Genomic DNA, 24787 nt, shown 5'->3' with positions numbered 1-24787 from the left:
AATGCACCTGAACTGTTTGCTTAAGTTAAAATAACATGATCTTTTGAGACAAACAGGTCAGCAACAGTACAGTAGAGCAAATGCTAATTATGAGTTCAAGAAACAATGAAAACTTGTCAGTGGCAAATGCATCTTGAATAATTCCATTTAAAACTGAGTATCAAAGCACAGGCAAGATAAAAAAGTACCCTTGCTTGGAAAGGAATCAAGCCACTTCCCTCCTAAGAGTCCTTGCCCATGTTCCCAACTGCCCTAATACTGTATTAAACAAATAACATTCAGTCTGAAATTTTTCCTTCCTTCTATTAGATAAAAAAATACACATGCCTCATACTATGCTTAAAGTTAGTGAACCTGCTGTTTCCAAAAGTCTTACAGAAGATAACAAGCCCTTCTAGTTTAAACTTCAAGCTTCCCATTTAACCTCAATTTTCAGACATCTCCCTGAAGACTGTGAACAAGATGCCTAGGAGGAGAGAGCAAAGAATTTAAAGATGTCAGCATTGTCTCTCCTGGCCACAGACACAGATGAGGTGTCAGGTATGAAAGGAAAAAAGGTAGGAAGGTGTCCTTATCAAAGGAAAGTATTGTGTCATGCCAAGGACAGACACTACAACTCAGAGCAACTGGAACAGTATAAGCTTCACAGAGAAAAGCAGAAGCTAAGGTAATGCAGTGGACACAAGGTACTGCCATCACAACCATCAGTTGTGCTAATGATGCAATCAAAAGGATAAACTGAAGGCCCCTTCAAAGATCTGTGCTCTGCCCCTCTCTACACTACTCTCTACTGCTAACACACGTCAGTCACACAGCTTTCCCTCCCTGCATCGAACTGTCTGCCAGTACAGATGTGTCAGCATCAAACAGCACAGCACAGCGAAGGAGGTCATCAGATCCATACCTGATGATCTCATCAGTTGTGGGGTTACACCTGGTTGGTTTGGGAAAGTGTGTATTAGCTCAAAACTTTGTTTTTGAAAAAAAACACAAAACAATCAGAAGGCAATATTAAAAAATGCAGATGCACAAATCTACTCTAACTTCATAAAAACATAGATGTCTTTGCCCCTTGGTAACAGTCCTGTCCTGTATTTAAAGGACAGGTATATTTGTGGTTGATTCTAAAATGAAAGTCACAACTCTTCCAGATCTCACTTTCAATTTTTCCAGTGAAAAAGACTGGATGAAGATTGTATCAAAAAAAGATGGATAAAGCTAAGTATTCTGAACTATACTTCCTTGTTCTATTTTACACTGACTTTATGTCCTTACGTATGTTCCACTTACAGAATTATTGTAATTATACTGTCAACTAGGACAGCTAGATTAGATCTTACTCTGAGAAAAAAAAAATAGTGGGAAGTCATTAACAGGTTTTTTCATTCAGAAGAGTGGGTAATGCAACAACACAAGAAGAAGTTAATACTGGCAGAATACAACAAAACTAAGCACACTCTACATGCACAACTGAGTAAATGTATTTTTAAAAATATATATAAAAAACCCTAGTTGTATGGTTTAGCCATACTAGAAATAGCCTGGTTTTGAAGAATGTTAACCAGGTATCTCCTAACACACACACAAACACATAGTGAAAAGCAAAATCAGAAAGTCTGATTTCTGAAAGAGTGGAGTATAAGTTTTTGAATGACTTTTTTTTTCTTGGCAAAATGGAATAATAACTCTTCCCTAAAATTTAATATACACAAATATGTGCACTAACTATATTTATATTTTTATTTTCCATAATCATAAAATAGGGCTGCGTGAAACACATGCAAATGAAGTTGGGGAAATTTAATTCCTTTATTCTCCCATAAATTGAAATAACCATTGGCAACAGATTTGAATGACAGAGTAAAATTCAAATGGATACACTGAAAAGCTGCATCTCAGGAGCAATGCAAAACAGTCTGTGACATGCTTCATTGAAATGGATTTGCTTTACAGTGATGAATGTTATTTCAGTGTAATGGGACAATTAAGCTGTCCATTTACCTTTGCATACCATTTCCAAAACACACAGCATAGCATGCAAAAATTAAATTTTACTGCCAACATACTACTAGTCTCACTTGAAAATGATGGCTCCATATCATAGTAACAGTTCTCACCACTAACCCATAGATCAGAAGTCCTTTGACATATGATTGTATTTTTGAGACAGGCAGAATTTCTTCAGCTGCTCTCATTATACAGAAAACAGAGCTGCCATTTCCCACACTGAAAATTTAAGAATATGAATAAAATACCAATACGGAGCTCCTACATTCATTCCATGCAGTCTGAAGAGAAATAAACATGAAGAAAATTGATAGAAAAAGCCATCAAAATGTGGAAGAAGTAGAGCCAACACAATACACTCTCTTTCTCCTCTTTGGATGCGGGACTTTTGCAATAGTGATAATTTTGTATTGCAAAGGCTCTGCAGGGCTTTCAGGCACATGTTTGTTGGGAGATAAGCAGTAGGCTGGTATATTACTGTAGGTGTAATTTTGAGATGTGTGTCTGCAAAAACCCAATACATCCTCATACTGAACCAATGTCCCATTGAAAAGTAGATTTCTAAGTCTCTGGAAGGGACTAACTGCAAGTCCCATCCTTCTCCTCTGTTGAAATACTGATGTAGCCCTACTCATGTCCTAGACATCAGACAACTTCATATTATTACTGAGAGAAACTCAGTCATTGAGCACATTTAATCTGCATATTTTCTATTTATACATATTTTAGCCCAATTTTAGTCCTTCACACATTTTATAGTTAATAGGTAAAATACTTTTCTTGCAATGCTGCACATCTTGAAACAAACCACTGAGTTTAATGCATTCAGTGCCACAGATATATTAGGAAAACTAAGAGAGTAACTAGACAGTGTGTTTCAATTGAAAATGAAAATATGCCTTATGCAAGACATTCCTACCCAAGCAAAGTGACAAATAGGCGGCAGTAGGTCTCCTCAGAGAAGACCTACAAAGCTCTCAGGCATTCAGGAATGCAATCAGGGATACGTCTCTTTCCATCATTAAAAATGATAATTTTGTATAAGAAAAACTATTGAGTATCTAGAGGTATGGAGCCCTCTGTTTCCAGGTTTGGCACTACAAATAGCTAAAGGCAAAAATAAAATCAAAAAACCCTTATGCAGACACAGAGCTGGCTGGTCTCTGCAAATTTACCTTTATGTTAAAAACGTTTTTACTAAGGAGGTTGAAGTGTCCAAAACTGTGCAAAATATGTACTTTGAAGCTCTGTAGAAAAGCTACCAATTACATATAAAATTATATTCCTAATGCCTTAGGTTATACTAATCTCTACAGACTGTATATTAAAATATTTATTATTGAATTTGAATGAGTTTCCTCATTTCTTCTTTTCAGATAATCTTCTTTGATAAAGCTTAGAATTTTTTTGTAATTTTATTTAATTCTTAATGTTTTAATCCTTTAGGTTTGGCTAGTCCAAGTTAGAGCATTAAAATCTCAGGCTGCTGAATCTAAAATTTAAAGATTTTTTTTTTCCAAAGAATGGTACAGATTTATGTATCCAAACTTCACCTCCTGTACAAATTACATCAATCTCTTCTTCTCTTAGTGTTAATTAATGGCACTACCTTAGCAATCTAAAAATTAATTTTGAATTTTCCAGTTGAAGAATATACAAAGCTAAAGTTTATTTTCCTGGTTTGTATTGTTTGTAGAGAATGGGGACGCTAAATAGTGTCAGGTCCTGTATCATCTCTGAGGCTGCTGCTTGTTAACTTCTGGACACTGGGCTTTGAGCCTGCTGCCTTAGGAAACGGCCAGCTTCTTTTGCACCTTTGGATGTATTCTCTCTGCCCTTGTGAATTTACACAAATCCAGTCTATTAGCAGTCCTCAGTCCTCTTTGATGGTGGGTACTAAGTGCTATATCTACACATCTTCTAAATACCTCCAGGGATGCTGATTCCACCACTTCCCTGGAGAAATCTGGTCCAATGCTTGACAAACTTTTTGGTGTGGAAAGTGTTCTTAACAGCCAATCTAAACCTGCCCTGAAAAAACATTAAGCTGTTTCATCTTGTACTATCAGTTGCTGGGAGAAGGGGCTGACTCCACCTGGGTACAGCCTCGTTCAGGGAACTGTAGAGAATAGTAAGGTGTTTCTTAAGCCTCCTTTTCTTCAGGCTAAATACCCCCCGCTCCCTCAGCTGCTCATCACAAGCCTTGTGCTCCAGACCCTACACCAGTTTTGTTGCTCTTTTGTGGACATGCTCCAGGATCACAGTCTTTCCAGAACTGCACAGCTTTCCAGCCACTCTGCCCCAGCCTGTGGCACTGCCTGGGGCTGTTGTGACCCAAGGGCAGGACTCAGCACTTGGCCCAGTCGAACCTCAAACCATTGGCCTCAGCCCATTCATCCAGCCTGTCCAGATCCTCTGCAGATCCTTCCTGCCCTGCAGCAGATCAACACTCCCACCCAACTTGGTGTCACCTGCAAAATGACTGAGGGTGTACTCAATGCCCACATCCAGATCATCAATAAAGACATTAATCAGGGCTGGCCCCAATACTGAGCCTTGAGGAACTCTACAGTGACCAGGCACAGATGGATGTAACTCCATTCAGCACCACTCCCTGGACCTGGCCACCCACAGTTCTTTACCCAACCAAGTGTCCCCCCATCCAAGCCATGAGCAGCTAGTTTGTCCAGAAGAACATTGTGGGAAATAATGTCAAAAGCTTTACTGAAGTTCAGGAAGACCACGTACACAGCCTTTCCAGCATTCACTAAGCTAGACATCCTGTCATGAAAGATCGATTCTTAAGCAGGAACTGCCTTTCCTAAATCCATCTGTCTGATCCCCTGGTTGTCCTGTATGCTCTGCACGATGGCACTCAGGATGATCTATTCCATGACCTTCCCTAACACCGAGGTCAGGCTGACAGACCTGCAATTCTCTGGATTCTCCTTCTGGCCCTTCTGTAGACAGCCATCATACCTACAAATCTCCAGTCATCTCGTACCTCCCAGATTAACCAGGACTGCTTGAGAACAATGGAAAGTCTCAGTGAGCACATTCACCAGTTCCCTCAGTACCTTGGGGTGGCTCCCATCTGGTCCCATAGAAGTGTGTGCGTCCAAGTAGTGTGGCAGGTCGGTGACCAGTTCCCTCAAAGTGTGGAGGCTTTATTCTGCTCCCTGTCCTTTGTTTTTCAGCTCAGAGGGCTCAGTACCTGGGGAACAATTGGTCTTACCATAAAAGACTAAAGAAAAGAAGGTATGAGGTACTTCAGCCTTTTCCATGTCTTTTGTCACTATGTTTCTCCCTGCCTCCAATGAAGGATGGACAACTTCCTTAGTCCTTCTTTTGTTATTGATGTATTTATAGAAGCACCTTTTACTGTCTTCTATGGCATTAGCTAAATTAAGTCAGACTTTGGCTCTTCTGATACTCTCCCTACATAACCTCATGAAATCCTTGTAGTTGTCCTGAGTAAGCTACCTTCTCATTAATTATTTACTGCATAGTTAATATTTTTCCCCTGCAAGAAATTTCTGCCTAGTGAAATCTGATGTCATGGACATTTCATCCATTTTGTGCTTTCAGATTCATCAACTTCCAGCTGCAGGGACCCTCCACTATTGTTTCAATACTTTTTCTGCTGCTACAGTGTCAGCTGTATGAGTAGTCATATTAGGGTTGTTTAATGTTATGGGTTGTTCAGAAATGCATATTAAAAAGACAGAGGCCTTGGTGTCACAGGGGAACATGGCAGAAGTTCTGGTGTTTTGTTTTGACCTATTCCCAGCCTCTGATACATGTCACAACAATAGTTGTGTTCTCTTAGGAAGGATGGGGAAAATAAAGCACTATTTTGCAACTGTAGTACCTTGTAGTAAACTCGGCCCTTGCAGAAGAGCAGCAGAAGCTGTTTCATAAATGCTTCTGTTCTCAGGGTTTCAAGAAGACCCTAGCTGAAGACTAGCTGAAAGGCTAGAAGACTAGCTGAAAGGAACTGAAATGAAGCAAGTACGTGCAGGGATATATGCAGTCAATCGCACAGCTTTTAAAACCACATGTGAGACCACTAATGCTGCCGCTCTGAAAATGTTGGGAAGCTGCCCTGCTGGCAGCAATTTCCAATATTAACTTGAGACACATAGATAGGTTACAAGTGTCCTGCACTCATGAAATGAAATGTGGCTCCATTCAGTAGCAACCAGCAGCCATGGGTTATCTGTTCTGGCCTATCTGACCTATTCCATGATCATGACCTCCGTGTTTCTTTTCAAACTCTCTTGGCCAACTTCTCACAATCGCATTTTGTTCCCAGGGAATTCACAGAAATTTGCCTCCTTCTCCTTTCCCTCCTCAGAAACCCTCTTGTTAGTTGGAGAAATACCAAAGTGAGGAAGACAAAAAGCCATTAAGTAGCAGTGCTTAATGGAATAAAATTACCAATAAATGCCAGTATTTAGGAAGCAACTTCTGCCTAAGCAAACCACATTGTTTACTGCATGTGCTTAAAATATTTACACCCTCTTCTTCTTTTACTCACGGGATTTTTCTCTCTATTAAACGTCAGCAGATAAGAGCAAAGAAAACACTGTAATTACTGCAATGAGACTTCCTCAGCTCAGTTCCTAAAAGTAAGTGAATGTACACACACACACATGCACACACTAGGCCTCAAGTGTTACCAAGCTCTTATGGGACAGAAAGGACTGCTTCATAATGGTACTTGTTCAAAACATATAGAGCCATTTCTTGCCTCTGAAAAAATGGCAAATACCATCAATACAATAATCCAAAAGCTACAATGTATAAGAAATATTTAACCAAAACTAAATGAAAAGTGTAAAATGTTAGAACAAAATACAGCTTGAAGTTTCCTTACACTATGAGTTTTCAGCAAAGTCAATCTTTTTATCATCCACACACAAATATTGTGACTAAAAAAGAAACACATCTTGCCCATAATTAAATTTAACTGTCAATAATATATCATCTTATTTACAGGAAAAGCAGCGAGATCTATATACCTATGGGCTGGTTAATCCCATTTTTAAAATCTGTACTGTAGAATAGTAGTAACACATCAATAAAGTAGATTAAGAATCATCCATCCAACAGATCTCCATAGAAGAACCAAAGATTAATTATTGCTGCTTGGAAAGACTCCTGGTTGGATTTATGAAGTGTCACTGGCATATTTACTCACAAGTAAATACAGCTCACTGCACAGCAAATTTCCGAACAGCCAAAGATCAGTAAGAGTGGAAAATGACAACAGCAAAAAGTCATGAGGTCTGATGTATGCTGTAGTATGTAATAACAAGGTACATCTCAAAGGTAACAAAAAGCCAAACGTTATTGAAAGTTGCATTTTATACTTTCCTGTTTTGAAAACATGCCTGTTATTCATAAATTTGGGGTTGAACAGAACTGAGAGGCAACTTCAAAGATAAAATAAGCAGTACCAGATATAAAAAATAATCTTCTTGATATGTATGAATGCAAAACTAAAATCACTATATTTTAGAGAACATAAATCACTGAGGGAAGAACATGTAAATCTGCACCATTTTGAGAAAGACAATCAATCTTAGCTTCAATGTTTCAAGAAATGCATGTGTAAATAAATATTTTTATTAGTACAAAATGCTGTCTTCATCTTTTGATAGTTCATATCTTGAAAGGTGCATTTCAACCTAGCCATTATCCTTCTCACTCTCCACAATTACTCACACAGACACCAGGACTAGCCCTTCACATAACCCTTTCTCCAACATCTGCCTGTATGGCCCCCATGTCAGACACCGTTCCCTCTCAATAAAAACACCTTATGCTACAATCACTGCTCCATGACTTCCATGCTCAAAGGTCTGCTATAGAAGTCACAGATTTCTGGGTCCAACTAATGCTTCTCCAAGAGACAAGGGCATTAATTTGGTATTTTGTCCTCCTCTAATCATTCAGTTTCCCAAGGCCTTTAACACTGCTCAGACAGATAGAAATACATCTCATTACTTTTAACAAGGCTAATAAGAAAGTTTGCTTCTAGACATCTCTGATACAAACCATATCTGAAAGTACCATATTGAAAGCCACTGAAAATATCAAACTTGTCAACAATATGAAAGTCACTAATGTTCAGTGTTAGAACATAAAGTTCAAAGAATGGCTTAATGTTATCAGCTGCTTAAATAATGCTGTAATTAGCTTATATTTTTATCACTGAAACCTGAAGGTCTGTTTGGCTAAATACAGTATTATTGCTTTTTTCTTAATGCATTTGAAAGGGCAATGCTACAATCTTTTGACAGAAATACATAAAAATAATGCAGGCTCTTTTTATGATTTTATAATGAACTACATGCTGACTTACACTTTCCTCCAACTCACTGCTTCATGTACAACCATATAAGAGTCATCACTGTCAAGAAAAAGCATCAGTCCTCAGCAAAAAAAAAAAGAGATATTTAAAAGGCATGGACATAAAAGGCAAGAAAAGGGCTTGCATAAAGAATATTTTGCTTTTCACAATGCACAAGCATTATTTTAGAAGGCTGACTTCTGATAATGGATTGCTTGGTGCCAGCAGTATGCAGGAAAAATACACATATCTTCTGCTTTACTACTTTTAGCTTCACAACCCCCATTCTACTTTTGCCCTTTTCTCCTTTTCCTGGTCCTCAGCTACATTTGTGTTATACTAAACACAGTACACTGCCAGTAGTTCAAAAACCTACTTACAGGAATCATCCAGTTGGCTAGGTCACCGTACTTAGACACCTGCATAGCTCCAAGCATTGTCAAATCAACATGGCCTCTGGTAACAGAAAGTGTGTAATTAGCATATCATGTTCAAGTAACAGCCCACAAATCTTAACAAGCTTTTGGTCATGCTCATTACACCAATTTTTAAATGGTGGCATATGACAAAGGTAGCAACTGTTTGTCACACACATAGTTGGGTTTTTTTTCCCCCTAGATGTATCACTGATGCAAATGTCTCTTTATGCCTACTGAGCATCAAAAATGTTCCTACTTCTGTCTGGTTTGGTTAATTGCATGTGCAGTCAATCACCTCTGAACTCGTACTTTTTAATGCACTCCTTAACATATTTACATGCACCCATTATCTTTTCAGTGCCATTAGGATTTAGTGTTTGTTTGCATCCAAACTCCTTTCCAAAAAACAAACAAAAAACAGGTGCAGATGTTGAATTTTCATTAACGAGGTGGAATAAGGATCACAGTTGCAAGCTGAGCAAAGAAAATATACTGAGTGCAGGTACAGATTAGATACTTGGAAATGACCAAAAAATAGTTGTTAAAATGTCATTATAAATGTGTTTATAGATGGCCAGGTGGTGGTAGGCACAAACATCACCATGGTATCTATTAGTTCATTGTTTTTTTATTTCCAATAGCTAGATTTAACCCTCTGTAAACCATCACTGATTAAGTCCATGATAATTTTACAGGTTGTTAAATGCTAACCACATTTGGAAGAAATACTACTGAGTTCTGCCACTGATGCAGTTTATTCTTTCCCTGTTTCAAAAATAATCAGCGTTTGTGTTGTTACATACCCTCTTATCATTGCAAATGATTCATCACTAGAGAAATAGGAAGAACCTGGAAGAACAGTGACTGTCTCCTTACCTGTAAAAGAAACATGTTACAGTATGCATTTTGTTTCTTTGACAAACGAAGTCGCAGCTATTTACCAAGAAATAAGAGGTTTTTATTAAATTCCTTTGGATTCAGTACAACTACAGACCTGATTACACTTACAACGTCACATGTAAACCTAATCAATCCTATTGAATTGTGAAGCAGCTTGTTAGAGCTTCTAATGATAGGATTGCCTGCTGTTTGACCACCAGCAGTTCCAGGCAAGCATCATGAGCACCAGAGTGTACGAAATATCTATGGACTTTAGCTTTCTTCTCCATTCACAGAAAAAGTGAGAACTAACTGTCTTTTGAAACAGAGAAATATAAAGCCTTCAGGACACAGAGAGTCTGAAAAGAAAAAGCAGATCAGAATGAACAGTTTATATTGCTAATGATGAAAAATATATAAAAAGACAGGTCTAGTCTATTCTTGTTTTTTTAAAGGGCACAAGAAAATGTGCTTCTGTGTTCTGTACTGTGCTCTGAACAATGCTTGAGTCAAGCAATGGAGCACACCTGGATGTGTCTTATTTTGACTCTGTTCAGGGCCTTTTTCTTCCTCTTCTGCCTGCTCTTTGAATGAGTCTAAGCAACAAACATTTACACAGGGTGCCTCTGATAAAGCAGAAAAAACACAGATGAAGGTAAAATTATAAAAGAAGCATGGTAAACCTGAGAGAAAAAACACAAACTGAAATATTTTAGCAACATGTGACATAGTGCAACAACAAAGGGGAAGGGGAATGATGCATCAGTAAACAGTTTCCAGAAAACAGAGGAAAAAAGACAATGAGATTAACTAAGAGAATGGGAAAAGAAACAGTGCATAAAACTTAAATTAGAGATCTAAGATATGTGTTTTAATTATTGAACTTATCTGATGTATATTTTATGCCATTTGTATGGAAATTAACTAGAATAGTATAGAATTAAGGTCATACAAGTGGTTTTGTACACTTCTCAAGAAATCATCATGCTAACACCTAGACCTGCTGAGACAGCCTGAATTATCTTTCCCTACAGGGCACCCACCCAAGGCAGTGAACGAGAAAACAGGGTTTGCAGGCAGCAGCATGGAGAGAGAAGCCCGGGATAAAGTAACAAAGTAATAATGAGAAGAAAGACACACAGGCTTAGGACCATAGAATAATGTAAAAAGAGCACCACATTACCCACTTCTTAAAATGCTCTCAGGAGGTCAGTACTTTAAAATATTTCTGCTGTAATAAAGTAGCCTACCGTTCAGTTGCAGTTAAGATATACTTCATGTGAGACATTAAGAAAATTGGACAAACAGAAAAACCCATACATATTTCAGAGCAATACAATTACCTTTGCAGAGAGATATTTGGCAAAACATATACAAAACATGTATATGTTTTAAAAACTTGAAACTGGACCTTGGAGCTGGATCATTCCAGTTAATGAATGAGAATAAGATTAATTTCTATTCCTCTGCCATTCAGCTTCTGTTTTCTTCACATGGTTTTATAAATTTGATTGGAAAGCACCTAGAATGGTCCTAATCCAACCATGTGAATGTTTCAGCAATTATAGAAATAATTATTTTGGTGGTAGGTCTGATGTTTGTCTGTTTATTGTCTGTTTATTATCTGTCATGTCCTGTTTATTGCAGCTTCAGGGGGACATGTGAAGCTGCTTAACATTGAATTAACAATAGTACAATAATCTAATTTTCTTGTTGCATTCTAACCTGTTATGTTAGCTTCATGTCTTCCAGATTAACCCTTAAAAATATTTATCAACTATAAATAACAATTCCAGACCATCTCAATTTCCATGTTTAAGCACATTTTTTTCACAGGTTCTTGGGTATTTTTTTCACTGTCACTCTGTTAATATGTTCATTTTTCATACGCACCCATTTTAAAACTTAAGTTCTAATGTGCATGCGTATAATTCACTCATAGTATTTTTTTCTTCTAATTTTTTTTTTCTTCCAGTGACTCCTCTGACATATTCCTTCATGCAGTGCTTGAAACAATTACATATATGCTGGTGAAATGCTGGACTCAATTTCTTAAATAATTTTTTATTTCAAACCAGAAAATGGCCCCAAAAAACTCCACATTTAAAATATAGTAACAGAGGCAATTACATAGCACTATGATAGGTATCATTTAGCTGAGCCAAGCAGCAAATGTTTCAAGTCAGTGAACAATTGCTGGACTGATATTAAATTAAAATTATTTTATGTCAGTGATTTATCTCCTTTGACTTTTCAGAGTTTAATCGTACTTGCTAACAGCCATTGAGAAAGGTACTCTCTGTATAATTACATATGTAGACACCCATACATGCATTTGTATGTATGCATGTGTATATTTGAATAAAAATGTGAAATGTGTACATTTTCCGTATGAAAAAACAAGTCTAAAATGTCAGGTGTATAACCCAAACCATTAACATCAATAACAAAGTCACAAGGCCTACTTCCATTTGTCACAATGCAATATTTAAGTGTATTTTTACATGGAGACAGAGAATGTACACAGGCACAACTTTTCCATTAAAAAAATAGAAATCAGACAGTGCACCCAATCATGAGAAACTTATATTTTTACACTGAATAGCACCTCCTGAGGTAAAATGCCCTAAAACAGCAGGGCAACAACAGTATGTGAGAATTGCCATTCCCTGCTGAAAGTGGCAAAAGCAGCCATCCACAGCAGTGCCCTTAGTGTGCCAGGTCCCAGCTCATTCCCCCTGCCTTGGCTACCACTCCCTCTCTGAATGCAAATGAGTTATATTCCTGGCTGGGAATAAACCAAGCCATTATACACAGGATGTTTTAAAACATGTCCCAAGCCTAAATCATTGAAAACCATTTTCTAGAAGACTCAAGGAAAAGCAGCAAGAAAACAAACCCATATTCCCTTACAGGCTGCTCAAAACAATCTCACTTCTGAAAAGGATATTTGACCATTTACTGAGGCCTGGAAGAGAGTCTCTCCCCAAAGAAGACTGTCACTTAAAAAAAGACAAATACGTTAATATTTATTATCAAATAAAACAGGTCTCTAGGCTCCAATACTGTATCAAAAGAAAAATTTTAAATTAACATGGTTATTAATTTTCCATTAATTAAATTTAAGTATTTACCTGCATTAATCAGATCTGGATCTACTTCATTTTCAAGTGGGTAAGGACCCTGACAACAATACAGATGTATGTCAAGCTTTATAATAAAATACCTTTAAAATACAATTAGTAATTGCTATATTATTTCTAATGCTTATTACCAAAACCAGATCATGGCAGACATGGATTTTTTATCTTCTTTAATCAGAATTCTATTTTTTATCAGAAAAGAATCCTGACATTACAAGCCACAGTTTCTATCAAGTAACATATCAGGTCTGTTGGACATATTGTTCAAGGATATTAGAATTACTAAACAATCATGAAGCAAAAGGTTTGTTTGATTTGGGTTTCTTTTTGTTCTTAATCAAAGTGACATGTTTTTCAGAAAAACATCATAACTGAAACTTCATAAAGCCATATGACAGTAAAAATAGTATTCACTTTAAGCTTTATTTAAAATTATGTTTGCTAAGACTTACAATGCTTAGTCTTGCAAATTCCTGATGGTTTTGAGTCCAGAAACTAAAGGACATCCTTAGCAAAGTAGAACCATAATCATAAAATGAGCATTTCCTAGAAAACTTCTCTGCAGCAGAGTGAGAATTTTATGATGACAAAAGATAGCATATATATTTTTAATAATATAATAATCAAGTTGGAGGCAGGCAGGAAATAAAACCTAGCCACAGCAAAATAAAAACACTATAATAACTGACCAAGATATATTCTTACCAAACCCAGGACTCCATTTTCACTCTGTAAGTGAACAGTTATGTCTGGACTGATGAAGTTACTGGCCAACAGTGGGATTCCAATACCCAGATTAGCTGAAAAAAGGTGGTTAAGGCAGAAACACTTATTGCAAACTAGTAATTTTTTTTTAAATTACTGCTATACTATGAGTAGATTAAAACTGTTCCTTTCACAAGCACTTTTGTTTTTACTTAAATACCTCATATTTGTGATGAATTATTTTACCATTTGGACTGTTTAATTGCATTCTGTCAAATCCTACATAGGATAAAAATATTGACAGTAGAAAAAAAGCTTCTTTTCCAACTTTTCTGAGAAATTCTTGTAATACATTCAACTTCTAACAAAGCCACCAGACATAAAAACTCTGTATTTTATGTCCTAGTATCCCTTCTATTTCAATTGGGTATTAATAAAATGAGAGAATCACATGGTCTGGTAAAGACAATGAGCACGTTAATCATCCTGTTCTAAACAAACCAGATGGGTTTCTTATTCTAGTCAGCAATCACTTTAACCTACAGCAGCTGAAGGATACCATACATGCCATCCTCAAACTCTAATGCAGCCCGTTTGATGATCCTCTCCCTCACATTGTCTCCTTTTTTTTGTTTGGATGTTGAGTCTTCAGGCTTTCGGATTGATAAGCGCTGTAAAATAAGAAGTAATCATAAGGTTAGAATCCAGATTCTTGTTTCTCAAGACACAAAAGCTTGATTTGTGATTGCACTGAGATACTGGGTCTAAGAATAAAGCTATTTATTCATCTTCTACAAAAAAACCGACCTTTTATTTTATGCATTCAAGCTTAGCAAAGCCAATGGAGTCATCAAATATTGTCAGTGACAGCCTTAGAGCAAAATATTATTTCTTTGTCTGTATTGCCAAGCCTGATATATAGAGAAGTGGTGAAGAAGGCACTAAGCACTAGTGTAAATACTAGCAAGTCTGAGATACCTAAATAGATTCGTAAAATGTCAGCTGAAAATACAAATACTGCTCTCTTTCTGCATTCGTTCAATTCAATGAACTACTCTAGATTTATAAGGATGAAACATACAAATGCCATTCATCTAAAGATACTGGGGAGCTAAGAATCAAAATTTTCAAACATAACTTTCTATAATGTTGCACACTCCAAGAATTTGTTTCCTGGTATTTTCTCATCTTAAGTTCATGTTTTGTAAATCACATGTAGGTGAAAATGCCATGACATACAAGAAGTTCGTAACATCTTTCTTTTAAATTATTGTCTACATAGATTATGTTCTTTGCACATCTCTCCTATGCATATAAAATTCCTTTGGGAAACATCATGGCCTGCACCCCCATATGTCTTCATATTTTCTCCTACTTCAGGCTACAATTAACACATCAGAAAAAATTATCCTGTTACTTTTCATCACCACAAAAGAATTTTTGCAGTCACTTTCTCCTTAAGCAATCAGCAACAGTTAATATCAATCCTCTTGAATTTCCCATCACCTTCCTTTTTATGCCTTGGCTATTTTCCCTAGAATTGCTTCACTTGTGGATTATGGATAAAGTAGGAACAATTACAGAGGGTTTCGATACAGCAAAGAGAAGGCTGGATAGAAATTATAGATGGTGCTACAGAGACCACTTCTAAGCCGTATTAGGCAAGAACTGCTATTTAAAGCCAGTAAGAATTATGACAGACTAGCTTCTCTTTATTTTTTATATTCTTCATCTTCTCTCACCACTTACCATTCCCACTGCTTTTCTGTGTACAGCCAGTTGATTTATAAAATTTAACAGAAGAGTAAATAAATCTGCCATTTCCTCCCCATACTTATACCTAGTGAGAGGTGCCACTGCCAGAATCATGAAATTGCATAATCAAAATTAATCTCTGTTACAGTTTTGCTTGGCAGTTTATAGTAGTTTTCACCCCCTCAACCATGCCACCTTTTTTTCTGAAGCATATAGGGAAGGGGGCAGATGACTAGGTAGGTATTCACCAGGTTTTCAGTAGGTATTGACTAAAGAGGTATTCCCTTATGCAGCCACGATGCAGCAGAAGCAATAGTTTAATAAATGAAACATGATTTGTCATAAAAGGTAAAAAGTTATTCCGGGAGACAATGCAGACATTCAGAAGATGAAAATAGGCCATTAATTGCAACCTGACCCAACACAACCGGGGCCGGGGTAGGGGGGGAAAGTTTGACACATCTGTTTGCAGTCAATTACTCAACAACATGCAATATGCTATTGCAGAATTAACAGACGGAATTAAAAAAAGAACTTCTTAACCTTAGCATTCACAAAAGAGAATGCTCGGAGAAAAGGCCTTGTACAACTTCTTAGGACTTGATTTGATTTGATTTTAATAACAGAAGTTTAATTATTTAAGTTCCTTTAAGTTTAATTATTACTGTTCCTTTCTGCATTTTTTTTCTCACAGATTTTTTCTCCTTGTGTCAATATCTTCCCTTCTACCAGCTTTTCTGATGAGCAATTCCCACCTCCAGACTATGGGGACACAGAAGAAATACAAAATTTTCAACTGCACATTAAAAGCATTGTCACATCACCAAAATGATTATAGGGACATAGCCTGACTGTGGCAAAGTCACAGAAACAACAAAGAAGAATTACATAATCATAATTTTCTTGGGTGTTTTCAGTGGTGGAGTATTATTGCAGCAATTTTAATACCTATTGACATCTTTTATTCAGACCAGAAAAGCCACCAGTTAGAAAAGTTCCTGATTAAAGAAAAGGGAACAAAGGTTTGCAGGACCTTTGCAACATAACATAATTCAATGTAAGGCACAAAAGGGACTGAGGCTAGCCCTAGATGCCCTCATTAAAAGCTGTCCAGCGGAAAAGGAAGTCAGATCCTTGTTTAGGTGTTCCCTTTGTTGTATCTACAGCAGGTGAACAAGAGAGGGAAGGAAAATTTAGTAGCATTTTCCACTAAATTTTCAACTGCAGTAAAGTCATGCAGGGCTACAGGCAGTTGCCCTAAATTATTCAGGAACTGAACCATAGAGTCTCAGGTGTAGGAAAGAATTTCTTACTCCTCAAGCCTCAGGCCCCCACCCAACTATGTAAGTACCTATCTAAGCTCCACTTTTTAGCAAAACTTGATTGGTCTTTCTCACAGTATTTTCTCAGTGCTAAGACTTGGTGGCTAGACTAAACACCACGCAAATTTTAAATACACCCCAAGCTGAAATATGTTGTGACTGAGAAGCTCAGCGACTTACTTCAATTCTCTTCTCAAACTTCTCTCCTTGTAACAGACGATCAACATAGATTTTGGGAACATGAATGTCTTCTGGGGCAAATGCTCCTATATCAACAATTTCTTCTACCTACAAAGTGAAAAGGAAAAGGAAAAATATTTAGAAAAAATTATTCAATGAGAGGTTTTAATACCAATGAAGTTTTGAAATGAAACATTAAATATACAGCAGATCATGTCAAGAAAATTAACAAATGGGACAAAATAGATATAGTCTTTAAAACAGGTTAACTTAGATGCTTATCTGTTCTCTTCTTTCAAAGTATATTTCTTCATGAAAAATGGAAGGTAATTTATGTTTTAACAGGCCCATTTGTATGGCCAACTTGAAGAAATATACCATGTAAGTTAAATCAGAGTTATTTGTAACTACAAAAAATTTTTGCCCAAACAGAGGAAAACAATATGCTAGTAACAAGATATAAAAAAATAAGGCAGAAGTTTTAATTTAGAGGATACAAACACAGAAGCTGAATAAAAAGTTTTCCATAGTGTACTCAAAACTAAAATAGAAAACATTTGAACTGTAATAATGGGTTGCAAGAAAGAAGACAAAAGATGAAGATCTAGAAGTCTTTACAGTCAGTGAAAGTCAGATTCAGCACAAAATGACACTCATCCATCTGTAGTAGATTTGAAATGTCACCTATCCGGAGCATCCCAGACAATAGGGGTTTCCTTCTTTCTAGGCCTGAGTTGGGGTGATCTAGTTAGAGACGCTGCTATGGACAGATATCTGCAGCAAAGATTCTTAGCCATGGCTGGTTATTTCCTTAACAAGCCACAGGTACACAGAGCACATCTCACTCTGCCACAGAACAGACCCTAATGTTAGTGCTGTTTGCAGTTGCATCCAACCACAGGGAAAACATGTAATGTTAGAGCAACAGTCAAAGATAGCATACAATAATCTACTACACAGGACATAACAACATACTCAAAGATCAAAAGACAATTTCCAAACTGCTGTATCACCAGGGATTCATTAAACTCTTAGGAGTGCCCAAATCCTAATAACCCCAAAACAAGACCTGGGGTATAGTAAGGGTAAATCTCTGAATAGCTGTCACCAGTGAAGCAACATTAAAGAGTTTAAAACTCAGTTTGACAACCTGCTGTACAATATGATCAATACCAAAATCTATAGTACATCTGATAGACAATTACCTTCCTACTGTGCCTTGAAATGTGACAATAAACAAAGAAACAAACCAATCCACCCGAAAAGCAGGAGAGGGAAAAAAAAATTAAAAACTAAAGATCACAGAATCAGGTTCAGATGATCCCTGAAAAAAGCCCTGGGTTAATGAGACAGAAAGGATGTGCTGTGAAATCTGCAAGGCAAACATCCTAAGCAAAAGGCGATAACAACAACACCAGCCTCAGTGCTCATGGAGAACAGAGCCCCACATCCAGATAGCCCTTACCTGCAAGATAAGGAGATACAATCAAATCAGTATCTTGAAAATTCTGATTTGGGTATTCATGAAAAATGCTGCAGTTTCATCCATCTCACTTGAAGTTTCTAATTTGATACACTCACTTTAAGATTAACATGGAGACCAAGTCAAACAGCGGGTAAAATTAAAGAACCCCAAAGCACACAGCGGAAGCACACTGCCCTTTTGGTAGAGTGACTACTGTCAGAACATCCTCAAAAGGGAGGAGAAGCAGGAGACAAGACTTTGCAATGAAGCAATATGCAAGCAGATGATCTGCTACCACCAGAATTCCCAAATTCACCCTTTCTAATTAAATTTGTCTTCACTTATTAGATGGAAAACTAGGCCTGAGGAATACTAATTGCTCCTGATTTGAACTTTCTCACAGAACAACTACATTTATTTGCTGCAGCAGCTGGGATTAAAAAACCAAAATCTTGGCACAATTCAACAAACTCAAACAGAATTATGCTGTCAGAAAACTTGACACACTGAGTTTCTCCCCCCATAGAATACACCAAATAAATTATTCATCCAACAATAAATTGTTGGATTTCGTTATCAGTCACGCCATTCTGCTAATTGGTTTGTATTTTGTCTCTTGGGACACAGCAGTCAGCCTAATAGTTTTTCCTCTATTATTTCCAAACATTATCCTAAATGAACATAACACTGCAAACTGTATTTTGTCCTAGGGATTTCAGATAAGCGTAAGGATCCCTGATGACTGGAACACCTTTCCATGTTCTACCATTATGTGGAATAAGCATCAAATGTAATTAAAATTAAATATGTTCAAATACCTCCACAGCAGTAAAGAGGAATTTTGAAAAGGGTTTATGAATTTGCATGTGATGTATGAAAAATTAACTGTCTTCCAGGTCTGCAAGTGAAATAATCAGCCCGTTTACATGGAAAAGGGAGAATTCAAGCAGGGGAAGTACAAACGCCGTCTGAGTGTTCCATCTCTGTCTCCCAGGGAATTGGATGATGAGGCACTATACATGGGCTGCCTGCCATCAGCACTGCCAGAGATCAAGCTGAGCCAGCTGAAGTGACACCAGGAAATCTGATGGCTATGGGAATTAGCACCCTAGTGCCTCTGGCCACTGCAAGGCATTGCCCAAGTATCTTTCTAGACAAGAATGATACTGCAAATTTAATAGTACCATCACTGGGTGTATTTACTTCCCTTTCAGATTTCTTATTTTTTTAGGAGTCAGCCCTGTAACACCTCTGTAGATGAAGCCTCAAGGAGAAGGGCAGGAGCACATGCATATTAATGATTCAAAGGATGCGTGTGAGTTTTTCTCCTGCTCTGCTCTCATCTTACCTATGCTTCTGTTCTTTTTTTTCTGTACTCACCCTGCCTCAGGCATTAACTTGTAACATACAGAAGAATCTTTGTAAACATCAAAAATCATTATGTGTCATCTCACACGAGAGACACCAAGTCTGGCAAAGCATAGAGAGGGAACTAATCAGGGCAGACCACCTCCTGTACTCTTTGTAGTAAGAAAATCAAAATCCTCTGGTACCTTTTAGATGGCCTTGATCATATGCATTCATCTTAAATCTTTATTTCATCAATATGCAAAAGGACAGAAAATGTTTACATCTTTGTAAATAAATACAGGAGACCACAAAGTCTGACTTCCCTCTTCTGGGAAGGCTTTGATGCCTGACTCAAAAATCCTTTCATTGTTTTAAGAGTTGCACAGTATTGGAGGTTTCTTCCTGGGGACAGTGTTCTTGCAAATCTTCTCTGATTGCTGACAGTGGAAGGAGAATGAATGAATTCAGTCCTTCCTAAACACTGGTTTATCTGTAAGTACACCCAGAATACAAAAGCTGTTCTCCACTATGATTCACAAGAGCTTTCTGCCATTCCGTTTTGTATCAACACTCATAAAGGAAGTGGTCCTTTGCTTCACAATATCACTTTGTTCTGTAATTTGCATCTACTTTTCCTTTGTAAAGCAATTTGAATTCCTTTTCCTTACAGAAATTCAGCTATTCTTCTAGTTTTATTCCAGAATTTCTGAAGGCTTATAGAGAGAAAAAGGGATAGATATAGAAGTAAGAAAAGTATGTAAAGTAAGAAAAATAAGAAGTAAGAAAAATAAAAAACTATGGTTCCTTACCAAAAACTGGTAAGGAAATAACAATGACAAACTTCATGACAAAACACTCAAAAATAAAAAAGTCTTTGAATCTAATGTGTTACTTTTCTCTATTTCTGCAGCCTAATTATATACTTTATAATATGTTAAATTTTTTCAACTGGTTTGGTTTTAAATTTCAGTTTTCCTAAAACTAAGCTATAACTGGAAATTGCAATTTAATTCCTTATTACAGAAAAAAAAAAAAAAAAACCAAAAACATGTGAGTATGAAAGAAAAAAAAAATAGATCGGGGAGAATCAGAGCCCAACAAAACCTAAGCATTTTTAAGTAGCTTATTTTTATACAAACTATGACATCTCTCTATCCCTACCTTAATTATCTTAGTTCAGTTCTTCAAACTAAAATAATGATTATTCCTAGCAGAACATTAGTAAAATAAAACATTAGTTGGTTAAATGTCCAAAATAACAAGAGGAATGAAATAAAATTTAGCCACTTAGATGCTCAAGACAAACTCATCAGTACACATCTTCAGTTCACTACTGGAAGTGTCAGGATGTCACTGCAAAATCCATTGTAACATTTATAAAATCTTAAAATTAAAAAAACTTAAAATACATGAGAAGGGTTATAATAATAAATTTTATGTGTCTGCATTCAAGATCATAGAAACTGTGATCAACCATTCACAATGGTTAATGACAAATAAGAGGGGAAAAAGTTAATATTAATTGTTTAGACTGAATTTCACAAGCAGCTTTGGTATTTTAAAACTGCGAAATATACTCTGAAAACAGTTCACTAGAAATTAATAACATATTATACAAACTTTCTTAACTACAGAAAAAAGCAAAGCAGGTTACTAAGTTCTGCAAGCAGGGAGATGAAACAGAGGATCTTCTGAGTTCAATTCTCTTCTTTTGTAAGATCAGACAGACCATGAAATTTCTACCCCTGCCAAAATTGTGCAGTAATGGAATGACAGTGAGTCAATATCCATCCTAAAAAAGAGACTTTTATAACTTTGAAATCAAGCAACTACCAAATAGCCTTATAAAGGCATATCTTGATCAACAATTACTGCATTATGGTCATATTAGACTTCAAATAGATATTTTCATAAGCTTAATGAGGGGCAGGGAACAGTAAAAACCTGTAAAGTTCATATTTGTTAGAGAACCTTTCATACAATGAGCCTTGTCTGGGTCACACTGGACGTCCACTTAGACAAATAGCCCTTCCTCAAAGCAATAGGATCTTAAAAGGCAGTGTGGTACTTCTGGTTATAGTCTCCCAGCTGCCACCAATGTGTCAGTTGCAGGATGTCCTCAGTCGGAGGCTAGACATACATCAGCTTCTGATGAGCCAAGAACTAATTGTTTTCTTAGAACCCAAGAGACTCTACTGATGTATTTTTTAAATTTAACTATTATGAAAAACATTTCTTATTACCTCTTGTAATTCCACTGTAATCCCTTCTCTGTGCCATACAGAAACAGCACACAGCAGTTGTTTATTTGTGTGTTTCATGCTGTTGAAGATCTTATGTACCTTTTTCCTTCTTTCTAGTAGACTGTTATCCTCTGTAAACACCACAGAGAAAAACAGTGAGATCTGTTGCCAGTATGTTGTATCTGATGATTAGGAAAGCAAAACTGACATAAATCTCCTATATTTGTCTCCAGGTTTTTCGTCATGTGGCTACAGATCCTCCTAAATCAGGAGCCCCTGCTAGAATATACTCAATTCACGTATGTTTTCTCTGCTCTAAGTCTCCTCAATGACTACCTCCACTTGTAGTTGCCTCAGGCTTAATCTCCTCTCACACTTTTCTGCACCTGGTCCCTGTTTCCTTCAATAGCCCCATTCCATTCCACACATTTGACATCTTCCTCCATGCTGTACTGCTGACAGCAGAGAAGAAAACAGACAGCAGTAGATTACCAGCTCTAGGTACTCACACACAGCAGCTCCAGTATAAATACCACGAAGAAAAGAGGAAGTATACTTGATTATCTGCAAAGGTTATGTATATGTAAAGCTGTGTGCATGCATGGAAGAATAGGAAAAATTTAACCACCAGTCTCTAAAGAGGTTCTCCCATTCACATAGAACTACACTTCAGAAATTTTTGAGCTAGTCACATATAGCACAGTGAGGATACACAACAGTCTTAACTTTCAAGAACATGTTCAAAGTTTGAAGATACTGACATTTCTCAAAGAAGTTCTTCCATGATGGGCTTGCTTGTTTGATGACTTGCACTAATATGTCTATATAATTCTGTATCCACTAAAAAGTGAAAATGAAGTAGCTGCTTTCTTACCTTCTTAAATTCACTCATTTGGATTTTACTCCATTATTTTATGGTAAAATTACCTGAATTGAAAGCATGAGAGATTACTTTAAGATCCAGCAGTCCAGCAGCCCCAGCATTACCAATCAACCCAGGCTCCTACAGCAGGCACACCTAAGGAGTGATTCTTTCCAAAACCTTGTGGTTGCTCTGATACAAGTCATAAGTGAACTCCTGCTGGCTGTGATCGTATTTTGTGACTTCTGCTTTCTTGATGAAATGAGGCGAAAAAGCACCTAATTTGTATTCAATATCTAGGTTCTTAACACAAACTAAAACATAACCATCCATGTGGAATATATACAAAATCATCTCACATCTGGAGATAGAAACTTTGGAAAATAGTTTCTTTGATTACATGATGTAATTATTTTTCATTCATAGAATTAAATAATGGAAGAAGAGCCGGAAGACAAAATACAAAACTCCTGCAATCTGTGAACATGGTCTTCATTTGCTAAGGGCCAGTTAATAGCAGAACCTGTTTAATCCTTACTCAGCTGAATAAGAGAAATGACCACATCCCAAATACTTCCACTCCAGAACAGAATAGCTGCTAACAATATTAACTGTACTGGAATATAATATAACATTTTTGCAAACAAAACATATGTTGCTTTAAATTTGTTATTGCCATACTTTGTTACTTATTTCCAAATTGCTTTAGATTGACAACCTTTGAACTTATTAAAAGGTAAAAATAAATAACTGACTTTTTTATTTTTATTTTTTAATTTTTATTAAAATTATTCACATTTTACCTGCAATAATAGAACTCCCCAAAAACCCCACCCATAACCACAACAAAAGACCCTATATTCTTACTCATATCAGAGAAATGACAAATTAAAAGAGACTAGAAAAGGTCTCATATTCTACACATTCCAAGAAATGTAACTTAAAGGTCAGGAGAGAAATTTAAGCTTTACTTTCAAAAATTAACTAAGTGGAATTTAAATACACTTAAATACATTTAAGTGAGAAATAGAAAAGTAAAACAAAAATTAAAAAAAAATCAGAGATTTAATTGCACTATCCAAGAAGGTGCGTTTTGTACTTTAAAATCTATTTAAGTGCAACTAAATCCCCCTCAGATTCAAGGAATCTCTCTAACTAAGGATCAGACCAGAGCATGCTCAGCAAGAGATACATAGCAATGTAATAGCAACATAAAACAATGTATTAGCAGCTGATTTGTAGCTAATTATGTTGCTGGTTCTCTCTGGTAAGAAAAAGAAGCTTTGCAGGTATTTCAGTAAAGGTAACAAAAAGGTAGCTTCATCCAAAAATGGCATGTTCTATGCATACATCCATTCTCCTTATTTCAACGTTCATTAGAGACAGTGGTAATTTACAAAGAGTTCTGGAAACTACTTGACATGCCATCGCTTTGTTTCTCAACAAGGAATTAGTGTGGTCCATTTCACCTTCAGAATCATAGCAGATATCCCAACCTCCCAAAATATTCAAGATAAATAAACTTCTCCACACTTTTGAGGAAGAAGGTAGCCAGAGGACCTTTCAAGGAAAAGTCTGAAAGAAACAAAACAACTGATGTGGCTTAGACACTTTCAACAGACCACAGAAATGTGTATATAAAAAGATTGTCAGTAACATATTCTAAGAAGAATTAAAGTTTTCTTGCACTTAATCATTATCCTTCCTAAAAGGTGCCTGGAAAATAGAGCAATAGACACATATGGAAATTTTAAAAACCTCAAGTATAAAGTACTTTATAAAAGCATTTTATTACTATTTGAAGCTGGCAGAAACATTTAAATCAGTCCTTCAAACTATAAAAATGGAATTTTTTGATTATCATAGCCTTACAAGAAAACTGATTTCACTAAAAATGGTGAAAAATTGTCCTGAGCACAAGTGCTCCTTATCCCATTGCTTACAGAGCCAATTGGCTACATACCTTCTCCATTCTGATTGGGATTATTTCACAGAATCATCTGAGTCAGAAGGGATCCACAAGAATCATGGAATGAAACTCTTAAGTGAATGGTCCATACGGGGATCAAACCCACAACTCTTTGCCTTTCTCCACTTCT

The 24787-nt window shown here is 36.6% G+C and overlaps 1 protein-coding gene across 1 annotated transcript in view; it reads right to left on the bottom strand.

Annotated features, from left to right (window-relative positions):
* OXCT1 (3-oxoacid CoA-transferase 1) overlaps nucleotides 1-24787 on the bottom strand; it is an 81663-nt gene that overhangs the window by 19727 nt on the left and 37149 nt on the right. Inside the window, exons 8-13 of the mRNA XM_053931520.1 lie at nucleotides 16769-16876; nucleotides 14071-14182; nucleotides 13512-13606; nucleotides 12798-12846; nucleotides 9588-9660; nucleotides 8746-8821 (exon numbers count right to left, since the gene is read on the bottom strand). Coding sequence (XP_053787495.1) covers nucleotides 8746-8821; nucleotides 9588-9660; nucleotides 12798-12846; nucleotides 13512-13606; nucleotides 14071-14182; nucleotides 16769-16876 — 513 coding nt within the window. The remainder of the gene's footprint in view (nucleotides 1-8745; nucleotides 8822-9587; nucleotides 9661-12797; nucleotides 12847-13511; nucleotides 13607-14070; nucleotides 14183-16768; nucleotides 16877-24787) is intronic.

Source organism: Vidua chalybeata, chromosome Z (genome assembly GCF_026979565.1).
Source record: "Vidua chalybeata isolate OUT-0048 chromosome Z, bVidCha1 merged haplotype, whole genome shotgun sequence".
Classification (NCBI taxonomy): Eukaryota; Metazoa; Chordata; class Aves; order Passeriformes; family Viduidae; genus Vidua; species Vidua chalybeata.
Note: the sequence above shows the minus strand (reverse complement) of the source record. Positions and strands in the feature narration are given on the sequence as shown.